Source organism: Ictalurus furcatus, chromosome 6, assembly GCF_023375685.1.
Source record: "Ictalurus furcatus strain D&B chromosome 6, Billie_1.0, whole genome shotgun sequence".
Classification (NCBI taxonomy): domain Eukaryota; kingdom Metazoa; phylum Chordata; class Actinopteri; order Siluriformes; family Ictaluridae; genus Ictalurus; species Ictalurus furcatus.
In genome coordinates, this window is record NC_071260.1 from 24,553,690 (window position 1) to 24,575,771 (window position 22,082).

Consider the following 22,082-nt stretch of genomic DNA (forward strand, 5'->3'; position numbering starts at 1 on the left):
CAAACTTCATTTGAAACTGCATAGTCAATACACCCACATGAAAGGGGAAAGGAGTTGTGCTATGCACACACACTCATTTCATTAATGGCTTTTTTTTTTATCTGAAGTTGCTTCTAAATTCTACAGGTCTGGTTTCTGGATTGTTTATGAAAACGTTTATTTAGAAGGGTGGCATGACAGGCATTTAAAAAAAAATCTATTTGAGAACATACAGGAGCTACAAACAATAGTCCAGGACTGATCTCCAACAGAACAGTGTTCACTGCAGGTCTATCCCCTGTGTCAGTTTAACTCTTGTACTGAATGTGTACAGTAGTTTGTCAAGAAGTCCCAAACGTGACACGGGTGAACGTATTTTGTCGTGCGTCTACAAAACTAATACCTATATGCCTATAATGTGCACTCCATGTGGGGAGCAGGAAAGGTTTCGGAAACATCCACTAAAAACATTCATTTGTATGGATCGGACAAAACCGAGACTGAGAGCACTTACAACAAAGACTCTTTACACACGTGAAATGAATGTCACAAAAAAAAACAAAAAAAAAACATGACAGAATATAAGAATTACCTTGTTACAGAACAAGTTTTTAAATAAGTTTTTTTATTAGTGTTAGTCTTAGATTATGTGGAGTAGCCGGCGTACGCGCTGTTACTATAGCAACAATAACATATCAGAACGAGCTATTCATGTAACGTTCATGTTACAGCCAGAACTACCTAAGCTATATGAAAATAACGGCAATCAGATTTGAGCCTTTACCCATGTTGTGGTATAAACAATGGGCAGCTGTGGTTCAGGTGGTAGAGTGGGTTGTCCACTAATCACAGGGTTGGCGGTTCGATCCCCGACCCCTTGTGCAAGACACTCAACCCCAAGTTGCAGGGCTAGCACCTTGCGTGAGTGTGTGAACGAGTTTGTAGAACCGTTAAGGTTAGAAGGCGTTATATAAGCGCAGACCATTTACTATTTATATTAATAGTTATACACCTCTAGAAAATATACTAGGTCTCTTCATATTACACGAGAGTAGAGGATGAACATGCTGATTAATGACATCTTTTTGAACATGTTAGTCACACCACACAGGAAGTAAAAGAAAATAGTCTATATTACATGTAACCACGAAGCCACTTCAGATCTCAATTTGCCGCATGAAGCCCAATGAAATAAAAGGAATCATGTAGCAGTCTCTGTAGCTGCCATAATACTTTTTTATTATGTCTCTCAGCCTTACCCTCATGCTGCTTTTTCATTCCGGAAAAATGAATGAATGAAACCTAAACGAACACAAATGAACCCAACGCCACACCATCCCACACGCACACCCTTCTAAATGATGTCAATTTTCAGGCGAGGCTCATGAAAAGGGCCAATTACTCGGCCATCCCTTCTCTCTGCCTCCCCCATCATGGATCTCAGCAGGCGGGCTATGATGGCCGGCTGATGGAACAGCATGATGGAACAGCCTCTCTGAGCCCCTGGTGCATCCCAAAAACCGCCTGGTCTTTCCAAGACCACCGCTGTGAGACTCGGAGGAAAAGAGGGACAAAATGGCATACTGCGTGATCACCTCCAATGGCTAGGAAGAAGGACAGAGCGTGTTAGTCAGAGCCTTTATTTCCCAAATGAGCACCAATTACGATAATTATCTTAATAACCGTGCATGAAACTCAGAGCTTCATTTTAAAATGGCACATTTGTACCTACCAGGATGGAGTGGCAGCATTCTGGCAAGAGTTTCTGTGGTTTCAAAGCACAGAATGGAGGGCTGGGGTTTTTTTTTTGTTTTATTTAAAAAAAAAAAAAAAAAAAAAAAAGGGGGGGGGGCGGGGATTAGACTAGTTCAGGCTAATTTCTGTGCTCCGGTTCTCATTTATATAACTGTCTGTGCTACAAGGAAAGAATACTTGTGGCTTAGGAGTAATTTTGAGGCTGAATATATTCCATCTCTGATGTGTAATATTAACAAAAGAAATTTAAGGGGGGGGGGGGGGGTCCATATTGGGCAAATAAAAAGAAAAAGATATATTATTAGTTCAGCAAAGGAAGAACAGAAGTCAGGCTAACGAGCCATGGCACCAAAACAGACCTTTGTATGTACTTTTACAGCACGTCACCCTGAAGCCATTACCATCCTTCTTTGCCGAATTTACACAAGGAACACTTTCCTAAAGCTTAATAGGCTAATTTATATTACCCCCCAATTAACCCAACAAAAGCTTTATTTAAAGCCTATATTTTATAACCAGGACGAAGATAAAAGCCTCTGCAACGTGGTAAAAGCCTCTGTAAAAATGTACAGCTGTATAAAGCACAAAAAAAAGCGCTGAACTATTATTTACAAATTATCTGCATCATTTTGTCATGATGGCTGCCATGCGCTAGTCGCTAATTAGCTCGCACACAGGGAGGTGGAGACCTCGGATGGGGCCAGAGTTCCTAAAGCATTTCTGTGAAATTGCAATTCTAATTTCTTAATTACTGTAATTTTCAGTCCAACACATTAGGGGAGATCTAGCTGAAGCCCAGAGTTCATTAAATGTTGAGAGGTTATTTTTTAGCTTGCCCTTCCAAAAATGATTTGATGAGGTTCGTAATGACGAATGAAATAACAAGAGGGAAAGTCGGCGATCGCTGCCAGTCCTGGATTTGTACATTTTTTAAGTGTTTTTTAAGTGTTTGAAACTGCAGCCATGGTGATTTCTTTCTAAAAATCAATGAACAAAGCTAATACTGAAGTGTTTGTTTTTTTTTAAAACAACCTATCCAATCACAAGTCTTATACACTTACTCTGCAGTGTTTCTGGGAGCTATGTAAAACTTCACTTATCTTCACAAGTGGACAGAGAGAGAGAGAGAGAGAGAGAAGAAGTTTGGCAAGGAGAGAGGATTTGGACTGAGCATCAGTGCTGGGATAAATCCTAAGCCTAAAGCCATCCTCTGTCTGGACACTTGGCGCACACACACACACACACACACACACACACACACACACACACACACGCCAAACTGATGCCAGCTCAAGCTTGTGCTTACACAGAACCCCTGGAGTGTTGAATCCTGTGCAGCACCAACACGCCAGCTGTCCGTACTCACAAACCCTCTCAGCCACTCTGACTTTACAGCAAGTCAGATATGTTAACATCCAGAGACGTAACAGTATGTTTTTTTCATTTCATATCACGATTATCGTGACCAAAACTATCACAGTTATCATTATTATCAAGGTATTGTTAAAATGTGCTGAAAATGTACAAAAAGTGCTGATACACACACTGAAATCATTTCAACAGGTTTTATATTCGTGTTCAGCCACACACCGATTACATCACCTGCCCACCGCAGCACCGCCCCCACTGTCATTTTGCTTGTTGATAGTAATAAAAATCATTTAGTTCAGTTAGAGAACATGGCGGAAGGCAACGACGGCGCTCAGGAGAATGTCCAACCTTTCAAGAGCACCAAATCCGAACTGTGGTCATATTTTGGATTTTATAAAAATGCTGAGGGAAACTTAAAGTGCACCTATTAAGGTTTTTCAAATATTATCTTCCATGTAGTGTGTTATAGAGCTGTCTGTGAATGTAAAAAAGTCTGCAAAGTTTCAAAAATCAAAGCGCACGTCAAACGGAGTTATTTGTCTCCCAAAAGAAGGAACTGATTCTGAACAGCTGAAACGAGTCGTTAGTGATTCCAGACTTACTTCCTGTACTAACCTACGTAGGTTTGTAACAAAAAGCCCCGCCTCTGGTCTTCACTGGCTGCTCGTCAACAGACGGAGCTGAAACTCGTTATGGTAGTGGGCGTTTCCTTTTCCGACACACACTGACAGCGGTAGACCAATTACAACAGACTGGGACATATGACCAATCAGAGCAGAGTATGCTCTCTGAAAGGAGGAGTTTAGAATGAATCATTTTGAACAGATCATTGAACGAGACTTGTGTGACACTGGGGGGAAAAAGGTGATGCTGCAGTTTAAATTATGAGCACATTAAAGTGTTTTTTGACCTTGGATGCATGTAAATCTACTGTATGAGACCTTTAAAACAAAATTAGGCCCGTTTCAAAACCATTATAGGTGCACTTTAATAGAAGCTGGTAACCCTGTCTGCAGAGCTTTCCAGAAGAAAATTGCTTCGAAAGGGGTCTTTTGTGCTTCGTTGGCGCTTTCCCTCTTGTCCCCCTCGTTTTTAAATCGCTTATGAATACCCGTGCGGCCGTGCGCATTTCACTTTCACTTTCGAATTGGCAGCAACTGCTTGAATGGCGAGTTCATTATTATTCTTAATGAAAAACACAACAACAACAAAATAGTACAATGACAAACTCGCTTATATTAAACCAAATCTTCCGCCATCGTCTTGTCAGTCAGCTCGCCTCACTCTTTCTGTCAGGAATGAAATCTGACTGGTGCAGATCTGTGCTGCGACTCGGACTCATTCGGCTCGTGCTGAATTGAGCAGACGCGTTTAGTTTGTAATTGTAGCGACTGCTTTCACGCTCAAAAACACAAATGTTGCATGCTGCACCTGCGTCAGAGTCATGCTGAGAGTGTGTGGACAGCATTTAGCATTTAGCACTAGTTTTGCAAATCACGATATTCATGCACGGTTTTAATGATAATTAAACGTGACACGTCAATGCTAACCGTCAGGAAATTTTATCGTGGTTTATCGTGAAACCGGTAACCGTTTCATCCCTATTACCGTCACACCGCATAGCCTGTGTATCTTTTAGCTTGCTCCTGTTGTGTGGAGTGTATTATCTGTGAATTACATGGTCCATCACAAAAAGTTGGGCTTCAATCCCCTAATCAGACAAGCCAGAAAAAGAAAAAAAAAAAAACAACTGTTGTTCAAACAGACAGGAAGGAGTGAGCTGTTGAAATCAAACACCACTTGGATGACAGCTTAGACCCTGTATTGAGGAAAAACACAACCTAAGCCTGTAATCAATTATGATAGTCCAGAAAATGAGTGTTTTGTGCATCACCTCAGCAAGGTGACCACTAAAATAAGGTCCTGCTCACCTAAGCATATCATACCCATCGTTCTCTCCTAAACCCACATTCACCGAGTCTCAAAACCAGCCGTGAAAATGAAAGCGAGAGCGAAGGAAACAGACGGAGTCACTGAAGACTCGCTCATTCGCCTGGCTGCTGGACCGTGACTACTTCATACCAGCTCCATTATCAGAGTTCACACCCAGGCTAAACTCTCATTCGCTGTTGCCTCCCAGTTCCGAACTGTTCGCATCAGTTTCGCAAGAGCTGATGATAAATTAAAGCCATAGAACAATAACAACAACGCAGAGCAGCAGAGCAAAAGGGGGGCAGTCAATATCCATCCGAAACGTCTCCAAGAGGCCATAAATTAAAGCAGAGAGACCACACAGTGGTGCTTGGGTCATGATTCCTTTAACGGCAAATTTCTTTCCCGCCCCTCCCGAGATAGTTAAGGACCGTCACAGCTGATTGCTTTTTAGGAATCTTTCGATTTATGGTCAGAGTGAACCCGCCCGCTGGAGACTCCCCAGGAGGGAGACTAGGACTTAATTGACTAGACGTGATGGCTTCTCTCATTGAGCCGTGTGGTGTGGGCTCCTGCTGGGCCTGGCCTGAGAAGCCATCACTCCATCCTGCCTATATTCAAGCATCAGATCCTACTGAATATTCATCAGCTCGTGTGCCATTACAGCCAATGGGCCAGTGAGCCTGCTGGGGGTTGATGGCGATTGGATGGGCGAGCTCTCTAATCAAATCAACTTGCGTTCAGTATTGTGGCATCCACAGGGCACAAACTACTCCACCCAGGAGCTGCAGAGAGCACAGAGCAGTGGCACCACGGAGAGGCATGAATGACAGTTAATTAATCTTGATTAACCTATTTAATAAGCATTAAGTGAGATTTTAAAGAGGCCTCATTGTAATCAGTTTCAAAGAACAAGCCTCATCTAAAATCCACCATATAAAGCCGTTGTTTCAGGCACTAAAACAGTGGGATAGTCACGATTCTCACTCTCTCAAACACACACTCTCTTACTCATTCTCTGCAACCCTACAGAGAACTGATTTGTGGTAGTTCTGAGTGTTTAATTTCTAGCGAGCGCTCCAGATGAGATCAGTAGGCATTCTAATCCCACCAAATGTCAGAACTTTTTTTCTTGACTATTCTATCATCCAAACCGCACACACACTCTCTCAATGGCCTTGCAGAGGGCCAGATTGATGCAAACGAAGCTGCACTAACTAATGTAATGCTTTTGTAAACACATCGTAACAGGACAAGTTCTTTGAGCTTTAAAATCAATGAAATCTGCTGCCACAGACGTAAAGTATGGAGCTAAAACACCTAAACGCTAGCACACAAAAAAGAAGAGTACAGATACCATTCAACAGAAAGCTATCGGCAAAAGCTTTCTCCAGTTATATACTACGAGGTGCATGTGAACATAACTAATACGATTCTTAAAACTGGCCTGTAGGTAAAATACATATATATATATATATATATATATATATATATATATATATATATATATATATATATAAAATACTATTGGGGTTTTCCAAAGCCCAAAGATATTTTGCAAATAGTTACCGATTCAAGATCTCAATGAAAGAGAAACAAATAGTATTTTACTGCAAGATAAAGTGCATCTGAAAACGTAGGCTAATTATCCTGTAAAGTGTTCTGAAACAGAACCTTTAGTCAGAAATGTGTTAGCAGTTAATGCCGTTATTTTTGCATTCCACATAGCCACTTAGCTTATTGTTACCTGCATTTCGTTGGTATCTACTTTTACTCTACTTACAGAAAATACATTTTTATCTAATTTGCCCAAAGTTTTGTGGACACCTGCCCATCACACCCATATTTGCTTGTTGAACGTCCCATTCCAGAGTTAATCCTCCCCCCCTCCCCCACAAGCACATTTGCTGTTATAAACACCTCCACTCTTCAGAGAAGGCTTTCCACTAGATTTTGGAGTGTGACTGTGGCGATTTTGCCCATTCAGTAACAAGAGCATTAGTGAGATCGGGCACTGCTGCTCTCCCAAAGGTGTTCAGTCGGGTTCAGTTCAGGGCTCTGTGCAGGCCACTCGAGTTCTTCTAATCCAACTTTGGTACACCATGTCTTCATGGAGCTCACTTTGTGCACAGGGGCATCGTCATGCTGGAAGAGGTATGGGCTCGACCCCAGTGAAGTGAAATTTTCCAGCTAGTTCCAGTGAAGGGAAATTATACAAACGGTATTCTAAACCCAACTTTGTTCCAACAGTTTGGGGAAAGCCGACATATGGGTGTAATGGTGAGGTGTCCACAAACTTCAGGTCATATAGTGTAGCTTTAGTTCATGGATGAAGCATGGTAACAATGTAAATTAAACTTACTATACATTTTTTCTCGACATAAAACTTCATCATGTTATATTACGGATTAGGCAGATAACCAAACCTGTGAGAATCTAAGAAAACCAGCCTATCTAGCTAACCCAGATTAGAGGTGGGCATTTAACCAGCTAGCATGCTTGTGAATTTTCAAACCAAAAACTCTACTGACAACATGCAACATTACATTTATACTGATTTTAACATGCAGTGAATTATTAACTTTTTCATATCAGGACGTTGGAACTTAATTGAGTAAAATTCCATAATTAAAAGTCCTTATTAATATCTTTTAAATGTCCTCATCAAAACAAACACACAGGGTCTAACAGCTTTCCAAGCATAGTATATAAAAAGAACATCATTAATCATGTCTTTGGTTTGATCTAACCGGTTTAGGAAGGTTTCGAACACAGGGACGGAAATGTTAAAAATGCTATTTTCTTATAGCCACTTCTCATTTTGTGAAGCGCAACAACCTTTTGCTGTATCCAGCTATATTCCTTGGTCTTACCCATTGTTATGAATGACTGAGGGAATTTGGCCTATGTGTTATCTCATATTTATACCCCTGCGTAACAAGTCATGGTTGAATAATTTCTTGTTCATAGTTACCCAGGTGTACTAAAAAGTGTATAATATCAATGGGAATATATTTCAAATATATACATTTCTCATACAAATTCATAGGGGTGCCAATAATTGTTGCACACCTATATTTAACAAAGATTTTTTTTTTTATAAACCTGTGTTTTGTTTGCAGTTGTTTGATATCCATTAGAGCAGAATATTTTAGTGAATTTTCTTAACAAAATATAAGAAGGTTAAACAATAAAGAATTTTTCACAGCCTTCTTCACTCATATTTACCAAGGATGCCAATATCAGTGGAGGGCACTGTACTTATTTCATTTCCGAATACACGAAAACAAAAAGGTGCCACTTCAAACTCCATCCAAACTCAGGACATTATGAAAGAACAATATTCCATTTCCAACATGCAAAAGTCTCCTGAACCCATGTAACACACAAGCCTATTTAGGAGTCAAACTGTGACAGATTGCAAGTCTTTCACACATCCATACAAGCCAAAACCCAGAGTTACAGGCAAGCAGTAAAGCCAAGAACAATAATGAATGCACCAAGAACAAGTGTGTGTGTGGGTCCTGGTCCCAGACTGCCCTCCACAGGTTAGTGTCCTCTCGGCCCTAACACACACGCTCAGTTCACCTGCTAATTACCAACCATCAGGTGTATTACAGCATGGACAACTGGACACTGTGCTCACAATCAGTATGTTTACACGGACAACAATAATCCGATATTAACCCGATTAAAACAATATTCTGATTAAGAAACTACCATGTAAACAGCGATTATTGATTACTTCGAGTATGACTTTAGTCGGATTAAGGTAAACATAAATCAAATTGTGGAGTACTCCTGTTTTAGTCGCATTATGGACGTGCGTTACAGACATGTACACACCTTAATCACACTATTAACGTCGCGTGAGAGTTTTCACCGCATTTTGCGACAGGACACGTACATATACACGGCAGGGCTCAACCGTTTGACGGCAAACAAGAGAGCACGGCTGCGTCCGAAATCGCGTACATGCCTACTATATAGTAGGAGAAATATATGTATTTCATGTGGGACGCAGCCCACGGCTTCAAGCAGTCGTCTATTTGCACGTACAGCATGACAAAATTAACTGCACTTGAAGCTTTCGTAAATTAAAAATGAAACACCCAAAAACTGTATACGGTACCATAACGAAGACCAACTGTATGTTGATACGTGAAATTCTGGAGGGAACGTCGGACGGAGTGGCGTGGGGACGTGATGAAGTGTGACGTTAATCGATCTATGTTCTATAACGTGTAAAACCTGAACATGAAAGGAATATTCTAAAAGCAACTCATGTAAACACCTTAATCACAATATTGTCTTATTCAGAATAAGGTCAATAATTAGATTACTGGCTCTCAAGCATCTCAAGAGGTTTTCAAAAAGGCGCACTTGTTCTATCCTCAGGAAATCACAAGTTTTATTCTGATAATGCCATCCTCAGACATCCATTACCTGGAGTCCAAGTAAGCAAAATTATTCCCTCCCCTGTCAATCAGAGCGACATGAGGGCTTATCATCATGGGCTCTGTTAGCTCATATATGTGGAAGAGACCAGTTATTGCTTTCAAGGGTTTTCAGCTGCCCCATGACATACAATAGCATGGAAAGCAGCTTAAATAAATAAATAAATAAATAAATAAATAAATAAATAAATAAATAAATAAATAAAAGATATGGAGGAAGCAGGTTTTAGCCGTTGCCATCTCTGCCTCTTACCTGCCATGTGACTGGGGAGAACTAGCCAGTACGTGGGAATGGGAAATGACTAAATAAATTGGGAGAAAATGCTGTGAAATGTTTTCTTTTTTTTCCTTAACCAATGTTATTAGACAAATTAGAAATTATAAGCATTTTTTCAGTCTTTGATCCCAAAATATGCATATTTGAAAAATTCACTGTCAAGAATATGTAGATGGTATCTTTATTACCTTCAAGAATCTATACAGAAACACTGGGGGAAAACCTCACTGGTTAAGTTTATAAAACAGATTAAATTGAGAAAGAAACACCTGCATAACACCAGTGTTTTTGTGTGTTGTGTTAATACATGCTGAGATCTCTCTATTTCCTGTGTACTGACTGCAACAGCAAATTAAGAGACTCTTTCTTCTTATGCTTCTGCATAATGAACCAAATGAATAGTGGAACCTGTCATTTATCAATTCTTATTTTATTGTCTCAGAGCAATGGGCCGTTCCGTTTTCCTGTAAACCACTCATTGCACATTAATGAAGGTATCTGCTCCATCTCAAGACAAACCGGAATGCCTCTATACACACCACCAAAATCCAGACATCTAGAGGAATCGCTGGTGATGCCTCAGAGCACTCGGCATAAAATTAAGCTAAGGAAGTCAGAATAAACACATTACAGAGACCTAAAACCGATAAGTGTCACAGTAACATGGAGAAACCCTCTTTCTCTGCTGGTGTGACGACACCCAGGGTAAAGTCAGTCTCAGACAGTCAAGGCCAGAGACAGGGACACAACACCACATCAAGACAAAGTGAGACATGGAGAGTCAAGGAAGAGGCAAACCCAATACTACTATATCTCTTACACCGGGCAAAACATCAAGTCAGTATACAGCGAAGGCGGTTCAGGTTACAAAGTAATAAACTCGTACACTGCCTTGAACCTCAGCAGGATTATTAATGATGAATAAAAATACAGAAAATATATTAAAATGACAAACAACATGACTGCCAGCTAAAATAGTTATACTCCGATAAATATAATTTTTAATCATTTGTATATTGAATGAAGCTCAGGAATACTGCTACTGTTCACTATTAATACACAGTAAATATTTTCCAGATGCAATCAGAAATTAATTTTCAGACCCATTAAAACATTAAATCAAATGCATCACGCAAAACTAAAAATAATTCCACAAAAATTACTATTACAAGCATGGTAGGATTGCTGCGATAGTCGGTGTTCCGCGGGGTCACGTGGTGTTCGGCCGCACACCGATTACATCATTCATTTATCATGTGACGAGAGTGAGGCGAGCTGACTGACAAGACGATGGCGGAAGATTTGGTTTCAAAAGTTCTATGTTTAATATAAGCGAGTATGTCATTGTACTGTTTTGTTGTTGTTTTTCATTAAGAATAATAATAAACCCACCATGCAAGCAATTGAAGCTAATTCAAAGCGAAAGTAAAATGCACACAGCCGCACTGGCATTCATAAGCGATTTAAAAGTAAGGAGGGTAATACCAGAGAGAGAGAGAGAGAGAGAGAGAGAGAGAGAGAGAGAGAGAGAGAGAGTAAGTGCAAGAGTGAGAGTGAGTAAGTGAACAAATGTGTGCGAGGGCAGAGGCTGTGTATTAGCAGTACAGTGAGCCGAGACTGGGTGATTGATTCAAGCCCTGGCCAGTCCGCCTGCCTGCCCTCGGCTCATGATGAATGACTCGGGGTTTTAATTAACCTCCTGCACACACATCAATATTATTCAAACATGTTACTCCTTTTTCTTTTTGGCTCCATTACATGGTAACCTTTAAAACAGCCTTGGGGCTGTGAAAAATTGTAAATACCCCCATACAAATATGTGGAAAACAAGTTCTATACAGCGCTTTTGTTTTGTTTTGTTTTTTTCTTTTCCCTTTTCCGTGAAGTTTCCTGAAAAGTGTGAAGATGTGATCTGGACCTTTGCTCTAGAGGGCAGTAGAGAGCAGCGTCCCATGTGTTTGAGCTGTGATTAGATGTGAGACTTGGCTGAACACCAGTAGAACAGCACCGCAGCCTCATAATCATGCACATAAACATAAGACACACCACATCGAAATCATCCAGTCAAAAGATTTTGCATAATTTAGCAACTAAAGTCTCCAGAAAATTGCTTTGTTTCTAAGAGGAAGTCGACATCAGTTCAGCGTGGTGATATCGGTTAATAATCGGTGCAGTATCGACTGGATCAGTATTGTATCAAAAGGAAATGGATAGGCGGTCATGCACACGGAGCTGCATATGTCTATATGGATGGGATAACGATACAAACTGACATGACTTACCGTGATCAGATTAAATTGCTTTTAAATAACGGCACCTTCACCTGGTTCGATTAGGCTGTCCTGATTGATTACACAAAAAAACAGCAATCATGCTCATCGTGAAATGCTGCTCCAACTTTCCTCTGTTTCATCAGGATGTCTTACAACCAAACAACAAATCTATATACACGTGGGTGACAAAGAAGAGATGGCTCACTGCAAAACAATACAAAGTTCTTCTGACTGATCACCTTCATTCTACGATATGGCAGTGGTCTCTTCCAGGATGGCTCCGCCCCCATCCACAGGGCACAAGCACTCACTTAATGGTTTGATGAGGATGAAAATTATGTAAATTATATGCTATGGACTACACAGTAACCAGATCTCCTCCCAACTGAACATCTATGGTATGTAGATTTTTGGAGTCAGCGCTCTCCGTCGTTCAAACACCAGTTGAGGGAAAATCTCTCTAGTGACAGTTCCAGAGAGTTACAGAACCGATGCATGCTGAAGCTATTACTAAGACCAACACTATAATTAGACACTACATGTCCATTTTTCCTTTGTCATCCAAACATATATGGGTAAGCGTATCAAAGTTAAGGAAACGTGTGCTTGTGTGTAATCACTTAGTCGAAGGCCTGCTGCGTGTACGTGTACCGTATGTGACAGCAGTGTTCTCTCAGCCCACAGTCTTTTTCTCTGTGAAAGAGGGGGTGGCAATTGTGTGAGATGACAGAAATAGTGAACCTACACCTCGATTAGATAGCCAACACATTCCACACACTTCCTTACTACAAAGCGCTGCAAGTAACGGGTTATAAAGAAACAACTGGAGGCTTCTGACACAGAGAAAACATGTACGCCTGGAACGGTCTGTGCTTTTTTATATGCTCAGAGCATTTAGCGAGAACAAAAACCTAAGCGTGTACCACAGGCTTAATCTGGCCTCAGCGTGGCTCGTTTCTGTAGTAATGTCTCCCCAGAAATCCGAGTTGAAATCCGAGCGTGACTTTCATATCCGAGCGTCATTTGGATGGGTAAAAGGCGTGCAATCTCTAATCTTTATAGATGGCGTGTGAGGAAACGTCTGTGTGTTTCAAAACGCGGCAAAACAATAAAGCAATTATCCTGAAGAGACCATAAAAAACACATTTACACAAAGAATGGGTGGGTGATGAGTTCCTGGATCAACAGGAAATGCTAATGTTGGATGTGACATTTGGGAAAGTTGTCGCCATGGCAACGTCGCCGCAGAGAAAACACATTCCACATCCCATCATGGATTTATGAGCTAATTCCTGCTTACACAGAATCCAGGCACAATAGCTCACGTCTGCGCCTGAGTGCAGTTTGTGTGTATATGTATCTCTATGAATAATAAATTAATGAATGGAAATAAACTGTAGAAGTGTATCGATGATTTATAGTTTATTATAGAAACAGACTTATGCATAAATGAGACTGCAATTACCACATGCAGTTTTTCCACTCAGGTCTCCTTTAGTGAACAGTGGACTTGTTCAACAAAACCTCATAAAATCCATAAAGAACTTTCTTTTACTTTCACTCTAACCATCGTTACCCAGATGAGGACGGGTTCCCTTCTGAGTTCCTCTCAAGGTTTCTTCCTCATATCATCTTAGGGAGATTTTCCTCACCACCGTCCCCACCGGCTTGCTCAATAGGGATAAATTCACACACTTACAATCTGTATCCTGTGTTTATATGTTTCTGTAAAGCTGCGTTGAGACAATGTCCATTGTTAAAAGCGCTATACAAATAAATTTGAATTGAATTAAATGTCTTTTTAACTAAAACAAAATGAACCTTTAATTTTATACTGTCACAGAGCAAACACCAGTAGTCCGACACGGTGTCACATTAAAAGAATATCATAGGGAAACACTATAGTCGTAGCATATGTTTTAGATCTGTCTTGATATTTTTTTACTCTCCGATTCCAGATATTGTGTTAGATTTTACTTTTCCAGATATTCTGTTAGATTTAGCATCGGCCATCTTCAGCCCGTCATCATACAGGGATAATTCACAGAATCCCAAATGCATTTCTATTCACTATACATGCTCAATAGGGGTGGGCGTTATGACAAAAACAGACCATAATATCATGACACACATTTTACAAAACGTGAAAACCTGAGCTCTATAGCTTTTATTTACTGTCTACAAAATAAATTATTTAACATATTCACCCTACTGTCAGCTGATCGCGTCGGATTTTTACGACGAAAATCAACCATTATTTTTATCTTTTCAGTCAAATTTTGCATTGCAAACCTCAATGACACTTTAACCCGTCAATGCTGGCAAGTGACCATGGTATAAGCGAGACAATCCACAGCCAGGTGTGCGTTACATGATTTTAACGCGCTCCGCTTCGGGGCGGTGGTTCTGAAAATTATTCTGTTCGGCATTCATTTTCAATTTAACACCAAGGTTGTCATTACGAATTATATCATCAGCACCCACTTGAGTAAAAAAAAAATAGAATCTTAGAAATATTTAAATGAATCTCAAAGTATTTGGTTTCTTAGTATTTGGCAGGTCTGCTTTTTGCTTTAATGACCGTGTGCACGCGAGCAGACACAGACTCCACAACTGTGTGCAAAACCTTATGATCCACGTGCAAATCCATCACCGCGTCATCTGAACATCTGCTTCACTGGAAGATATAAGACTCACGGAAAATCTGACCTTTTGTACAATGGAGTTAACATGGTCAATACCAGACATGTGCTTACATTTAAATGGTCAGTTAAAATAGCCAAGACGTTGCACATTTCCTTTTTTTTTGTGTGTTTGTTTTAGGCTTATTTTCATATTTCAAAAAAACTTTTGTTTATTTCAAGTTTTAAATTTGAAAAAATCCCAGATTTTCAACGTAGTCTCAAGACTTTTGGACCTCACTGTATGTTTTTTTTCTTAGTTTCAGTTAAACTGATGTCCGTTTCTAAATGTAAAATATTGCCATGCATTTATCCAGACGCTGTTCTGTACACCAGAACATTAGGAAACATGTATGAGGTGATTAAAAGTAAAACAAGGGATCTTATACAATCAAATGTGGATTCATTTGGTCATCCAAACATTGAACATATTATGAAAATTCAAATGACATTTGTTCTAAAAGCCTAAAGGAAATACATCACATTTCCTGATGGACGAAGATTTTAATGATATGAACTGAAAGAACATTTTTAATATATATTTTTTTTAAAAGTAATGCTTTTTTTTTAATGTAAGCAATAGAAATCTAAATCAAGATGAGGATACCCAGTCACATTTTAAAATCTGAAGTTAAATTGTGCGGTCCCTAGAGATTCCAGGCAATACTTTATATGCAAGTTTGATTTGCAGATCAATGCTAATAGCTGGTACAATATTTAAACCAGTTTTCTCTTTTCATCCACAGAGAGGCATAACCACACACACACACGCACTTTGTGCTTATGAGGCACTGGCCTAGCAATGCACACAAGCAGAAAGGCACATCCTGTTTCCCTCACTTCTATTAATTAGCATGGGGGAAATCAAAAGCCTTGTATGCAATAGGCCATCTGAAATATGTATGAATTCAATTAGGAGGAAAATGCCCTTCGTATTGAGTTAGGAGTGGCCGAGTGAGGAGTACGATAAGAGCGAGTACAGAGAGAGGACAAACCTAACACTCAGGAGGATTGTTACGGAGAACACTTGAAGGAAGACGGCTCATGTGGCCACTGCACTTTTAGGTTATAAATATGACTGAGGTCTACATCAGCATTTGGAAAGGTTCAAATTTCCATATGAAACTAAATTCCCTAGCATAAGGTATGCTATATTTCCATAAATTACTATATAGTGGCCCGCTTTAAATGTCGCAGGACAATTTCCCTCTCCCATTTTTCTCCAACTGTAGTCATATTCAATTCCCAATGTGGTGCATTTCTTCACTATCACACACTGGCAAGGCTCCCTCAATGCTCTCAAGTCCTACTTTTGAAGGCCTTAGCATGACATTATTGTTGTGCATCTCAGTGCGTTTTCAGGAAAATGCTAACCGCTTGGGTGTGACACAACACCACAGAGATGCTAAATTGTCCCCAGGGTACCGCATATGCATTTGAAGGTTGCTGGAAGGAGCTGGAGTCAAACAATTATCCTGTTTCAGTACTTCTCTACTGTAGGGTTTGTTTTTTAGCATCACAGGCCATGTTTAGACTGCCATGCCACATGCCTAAATCATTTCACTCAGACTTCAATCTTACCTTATCCTTGTCTTCCACCAGATCCGAAAGCACATCATCAGGATCCAGAATTCCCCCATCGCAGTACTCGACGTGATGCGTCCTCACTAGGAAGTCTCCCTCCTGCACAACACACGGATTGACATATCCCATCACACAAAGAACACAACACACCGGCCATGACCCAAGCCTTATCAGGTCTCTACAAATACTTCTACAAGGCTGTTCCCATAGTGCTATCTGATCCCAAAAATCAAAGCTCTCTTTAAAACAGGCCATGTTTATGAGCGCTATAAAAACATAGAAACCTAAAAGAATGTAAGTGAACTTTGTGTGAGGACAAATACCTTGATGTCAAAAGTAACTGGAAAGGAGTTTCACATGATCTAGTTTAACATACTTTTGGAGACACGAGAATCAGGAAGAGTGGAACATTACAAGAGCGAGTCAATTGTAAATTCGTATGCTGTAGACAAGGTTGAAGAACTGGAAAGCAAGGATTCACGCACCATGCTGACAGTGCTGCCATTTCTTCAATGTGACATATGGTGCATTCAGGTCATGTCGGAAAGATTGTATATACAAGTTGATCTGAGCGCATGTAATGTTTCACATACATAGGCTCTTCTTGGGCAGCCCGCCCAGGTAGATAAAGTCCGAACTCCAATTTTTCTTTTCAATCAAGATGCACAATTGTCAGTTCACCGCTGCTCTCGCTCTCTCTCTCCGTGCTGTCAGCTCGCTCTCTCATCTTCTTAAAAATGAGTCGGGAAACCGACAACAAGTCTGATTTTACTTTTAACGTGATCAAAGAAAGAGAGATGTCCTCCCTTTGTCTTAGCAACGTCTATGTACTCATGGCAGGATTATACAGATCTGATCAGTCCGATTGCTAAACTCTACTGTGACTGCTGCTGCCCACAGTCATGGAGCAGACACTTTGTTTATAATTGTAGCGTCCATCATCCAACCAAGTATTGATAACACGCTTAGTATTTTACAAAATAGAGGTTTTTTATTTGATAAACGTGGGCGCTGAAATGCGAAAATGAACTAAACTGGCTTTATTTCTATTTTTCAAAACAAGCAAAATGACAGTGGGCAAGTAATATTATTGGTTTATACCCGAACACCTGGCTGCATGCCTCAGAATCTCCATCAGTGGACCTGCCCCTGAATAATACCCCTACAAACAGGTGTTGAAAAAGTTTTTCCCACATTTTATTTTATATTTTATATATATATATATATATATATTAATATAAATATATATATATATATATATATTTTATTTATTTTTTTTTTTTTTACACACACACACACACACACACACACACACACACACACACAGTAAGAGTGCCTTGATTTGCATTCAAGTTATCTCAGAAGCGGGAAGTTTTGTTCAATTTTGTTCAACCTACAAAGTGGGAGAAAAACCATGGGCACCTCCATGTTCATCTGTTATGACTGATGTACACTCTCCGTGTTGATTGATTTAACAATCTGTTTTTAACAACGTTTATTGATATAAAGCAAATACTTGTACATACAGTATAGTATAATTCATGTATATTTCAGTATCGTATAATTCATTTAAAGGACGTTGCTTGCAGAAGTCAGGGTTGATGAGACAGTCCCGAGTTTCCAGGTAGGTAAGCTGAGGTTGGCTTTTCTTTTGTTTTTCATAGTCAGAGGCGTTATTTCAGGTGCAGCATTGAAGCTCATTTCCAGGCCAGAAAAATTTAAACAGAAGGCAGAAACAAAGAAAATAACAAGATTCACTGCACCTTTAACTGCACAATATGGCCAATAGTATGTGGACATCTAGCAATCACACCCACATGTGGTTCTTCCCAAAATGTTGCCACAAAGTTGGAAGTACACAGCTGGATGTCTTTCTATGATCCAGCATTACAATTTCCCTTCACTGGAACTAAGGGGCCCCAACATGTTCCAGCATGACATTGCCTCTGTGCACAGGTCCATAAAAACATGGTTTGCCAAGGTTAGTTTGGAGGAACCCTGACCCCAACCCCACTGAACACCTTTGGGATTAACTGACATCAGCTGACATCAGCGCTCAACTTTACAAATGCTTACAAATGAATCCCCACAGCCGCATGACAACATCCAGTGAAAATCCTTTCCAGAAGATTGGAAGCTGTTAGAAAAGCAAAAGGGGTTTACCTTTGTGCTAAACAAACCTGAACTGAATCACAATTTTCCCTCCGCAATTATAGCGCTAGCTTATATTTAAACTCTCTGAACATGGCAGCATGATCTCCTTATCCAAGCACGCTCCTACTCATCATTAATAATGGATCATTTTAACTTGTGTTGAATGAGGGGTCTCGCAGTTCATTGTGAATGCAGACAAATGCACTGATTATGCTAATTACAATATCAACTTTGGCATACAAATATTATTCATGGAATAATCACATAAGCGTAGGTTGCTGTGACTTTAGCTGCAGGTCATGAATCGTTTTTGCATTCTACACTCCAAGCATTTACGTTGTGTACACGAATACGCAATAAGGTATGGTAATGCTCAATATATAATCGATAGACAATTATTTATGTGCACTGTAACAGTTCAACATACTGAACTACAGCTGGGCAAACGTTGAGGAAATGTAAGGGAGTAAAAAAAGGTGAATTGAATAGGAACAACATCTTTGTCTTCAATCTGAAATCTCACTAAACACCACGACTGCACTGTGTTTGCTAAGCATACAAGACATTATTTAGGTAGCCTCAGGGCAACTCGACGCATCCCACAGCTGACACAAAACCAATTTGAAAATGCAGGTCTCATTCAGAAAATACCAGGCAGTTACTCACTTCAGAGTGAGTCAACAGAGTTGTCATGTAATTACTTGGCTAATTTAGAAATGAGTAACAGATGTAACATTGGTTGAACCATGGGTCAGATCTCACAAACACACACTGTGTTCCAGCTCAGCTGAATAACACTTAGGTGGCAAAACATATGATTAATCACAGTGAAATATCATTAAGACCTAGCAGTGCTGGTGGATGACTGAAAACACAAAATGTACCTACTAAATACAGCCAATGCAAGGAAGTTATAATTAGGTATTTACATTTACGGTATTTGGCAGACACTCTTATCCAGAGCAACTTACATTTATATCAGTTATATAACTGAGCAGTTGAGGGTTAATGGGCCTTCGCTCAAAGGCCCAGAAAGGCAGTGCTGAGATCTGAACTGATGACCTTCCGATCAGTAGTCCAACATCTTAACCACTAAGCGACCACTACAGTGAACAAACATGCCGGTTTACACACCAAGATAATTTCACTTACATTTCTCTTTTTACTATTTGAACTTGAAGCCAAATACCTTACATACAGTAATGTGTTTTACAAGGCACAGTTAATAACTTCATTTGTTAGGATTTACAGTAAACATTTATTGCAAATACCTACATGGTTCCCAAAACGTATTCCCTGCATGTTTCAAAATCGTGCTTATTTGTTTTATCTGAAATGCATAGACCTACCTAAAGGCCTCTTCAACTCCTACTTGGGAACTTGGGATAGTCTCCTCAACTCAGAGATCAGCAAATTACATCAAATCAACATGGTCCCTCACAGTATTAGCAGTAAATAAAGTCACACTTCTTACCTTTAAATGAGTTGTACTGTGTATACAAACATTTGCTTCGCATCAATCACCATACAGACATACTGTATTAGACTGTTAAATCTAGAACATTGTCTGTACAGTCTTGATGAGGAAAATATACATCACTCATCATTAGTTAGCTGACCAACTAACCTGAGGCATCTATGCGCACCCCCCCACCCGCCACCCACTTTGTAGCTCATATGCACAGAGGTCGAAAATGACATAGTCCCCTCTGAAAGTATTGAAACAACAAGGCCAATTCTTTTGTTTTTGCTATATACTGAAGACATTTGGGTTGAGATCAAAATATGAATACGAGAAGATGGATCAGAATTTCAGCATTCATTTCCTGATATTTACATCTTGATGTGTTAAACAACTTAGAACATGGCAACTTTGATGGCAGACCAGCCAATTTTAGGTGATTGGAAAGTATTGGAACAGACAGTCAAAGTAAATAACACTTAATATTTGGTTGTACAGTGCCTTCCACTAATATTGGCACCCTTGGTAGATATAAGCAAAGGCGGCTGTGAAAATTGGTCTTTATTGTTTAACCTTTTAATCTTTTGTTAAAAGAAATTCACAAAAATACTCTGCTCTCATGGGTATCAAACAATTGCAAACAAAACAGGTTTATAAAAAAAGCTTTGTTAAACGCGTGTACAACAATTATTGGCGCGCTTTTAGTCAACACTTTGTGCTACCTCCCTTTGCCAAGATAACAGCTTTGAGTCTTCTCCTATAATGCCTGATGAGGTTGGAGAATACATGGCAAGGGATCTGATACTGTTCCTCCATACAGAATCTGAAGGATCTGGAGATGGGTTCTGGAGATGGGAAGGCCATGGTAGGACCTTGATTTTGTGGTCAGCAAACCATTTCTGTGTTGATTTTTTTTTCTCCGGTGTCGTTTTAATTTATTTATTCATTTTCATATGATTCATTTTCATGTGATTCATTTTCATGTGATTCATTTACCTTTTCTCTTCTCTCCTCCCTTCCCCAAATATTTCATTGAGAAGAAGAAAGAAAGAAGAAAAAAAAAAAACCCCAAAGGAAAACAAAAAGGACCAAAAACCCACCCCTCCCCCCGGCTCATCATGGCTACTCAATAACTGTCGCTGGTTATATAAACATTATAAAACCCAAGAACAGGCACAAAAATTTAAGTGGGAAGTGTCTGTAACTCCATAAAGTATACAATAAAGGGATGCCATTTATAAAAAAAATAATAAATAAATAAATAAATAAATAAATAAATAAATAAATAATCTAAGTTAGGAGCGTATACAATACCTGTCTTTGCATTAGAGTACCAGCAACTATAATATATCTACCGTTTGCATCAGCGATAACGTTAGTGGACGAAAACTTTAACCTTTTGTCAATTAAAAGTTCGAGTGGAAGACGTTTCAAATATGTAAAAACCTTAGATCTCGACAGGATTACCTCTGATGTTCCAACAAATAAACCTTAAAGGCGTGCCTGTCCCAGCCGGAGTGGGACCCCCCTCCCCCCCAACACACCCAAAGTCTCCATAAAACAAAGGGAGACAGCAGTGTTTCCCACCAAGAGTTATCCACAATGTGAAAACAACTCAAAGAGTAAGCCGAACTAACCAACTAAATTACCTAAACAAAAAAAAATTCCAGTAAGAGAAAAGTCCCCTACTGACTTCAAATCTGATAAATAGTGTGCGCACTTTAACAAATATAATGTCCTTACCATTTAAAGACTTGTAACAAATAATATAACACAGTGTAGCACGTAAAGATGAGGAAACAACACTAATAAAATGAAATAAACTCTAACCCAGTCAGAGCATCAAAACAGAGAAGCACATTAATACAGAAGTACATTTAACAGGAGTGAGTCCACAAAATCTAGACGAAGTAATGCACCGACAATATCTTCAATAAGAATCCGAATTCTGTAGAGCTGGAAGGCCGAGTGCAAAAAAAGAATAAGAGTGAAAAAAACTCCACTATATAGGTGATGCAGTTCACCTCAATATCAAGAGTTTAACGTAGTCTCCTGCTTCCTCCGCTGAAATAAAGTCCTTCTGAACACTGTTATATGTAATGTGAAGCCGAGCCGGGTGAAGTATTCCATAGCGAGCTCCCTCAATACAACGAAGTT

General features: G+C 39.6%; 1 protein-coding gene across 3 annotated transcripts in view; it reads right to left on the reverse strand.

The window, feature by feature from the left end:
- pard3bb (par-3 family cell polarity regulator beta b) overlaps window positions 1–22,082 on the reverse strand; it is a 321,269-nt gene that overhangs the window by 270,186 nt on the left and 29,001 nt on the right. For all 3 annotated transcript variants that reach the window (XM_053627241.1, XM_053627242.1, XM_053627240.1), the window contains one exon: window positions 16,307–16,408. In XM_053627241.1, the coding sequence (XP_053483216.1) occupies window positions 16,307–16,408 (102 nt within the window). The remainder of the gene's footprint in view (window positions 1–16,306; window positions 16,409–22,082) is intronic.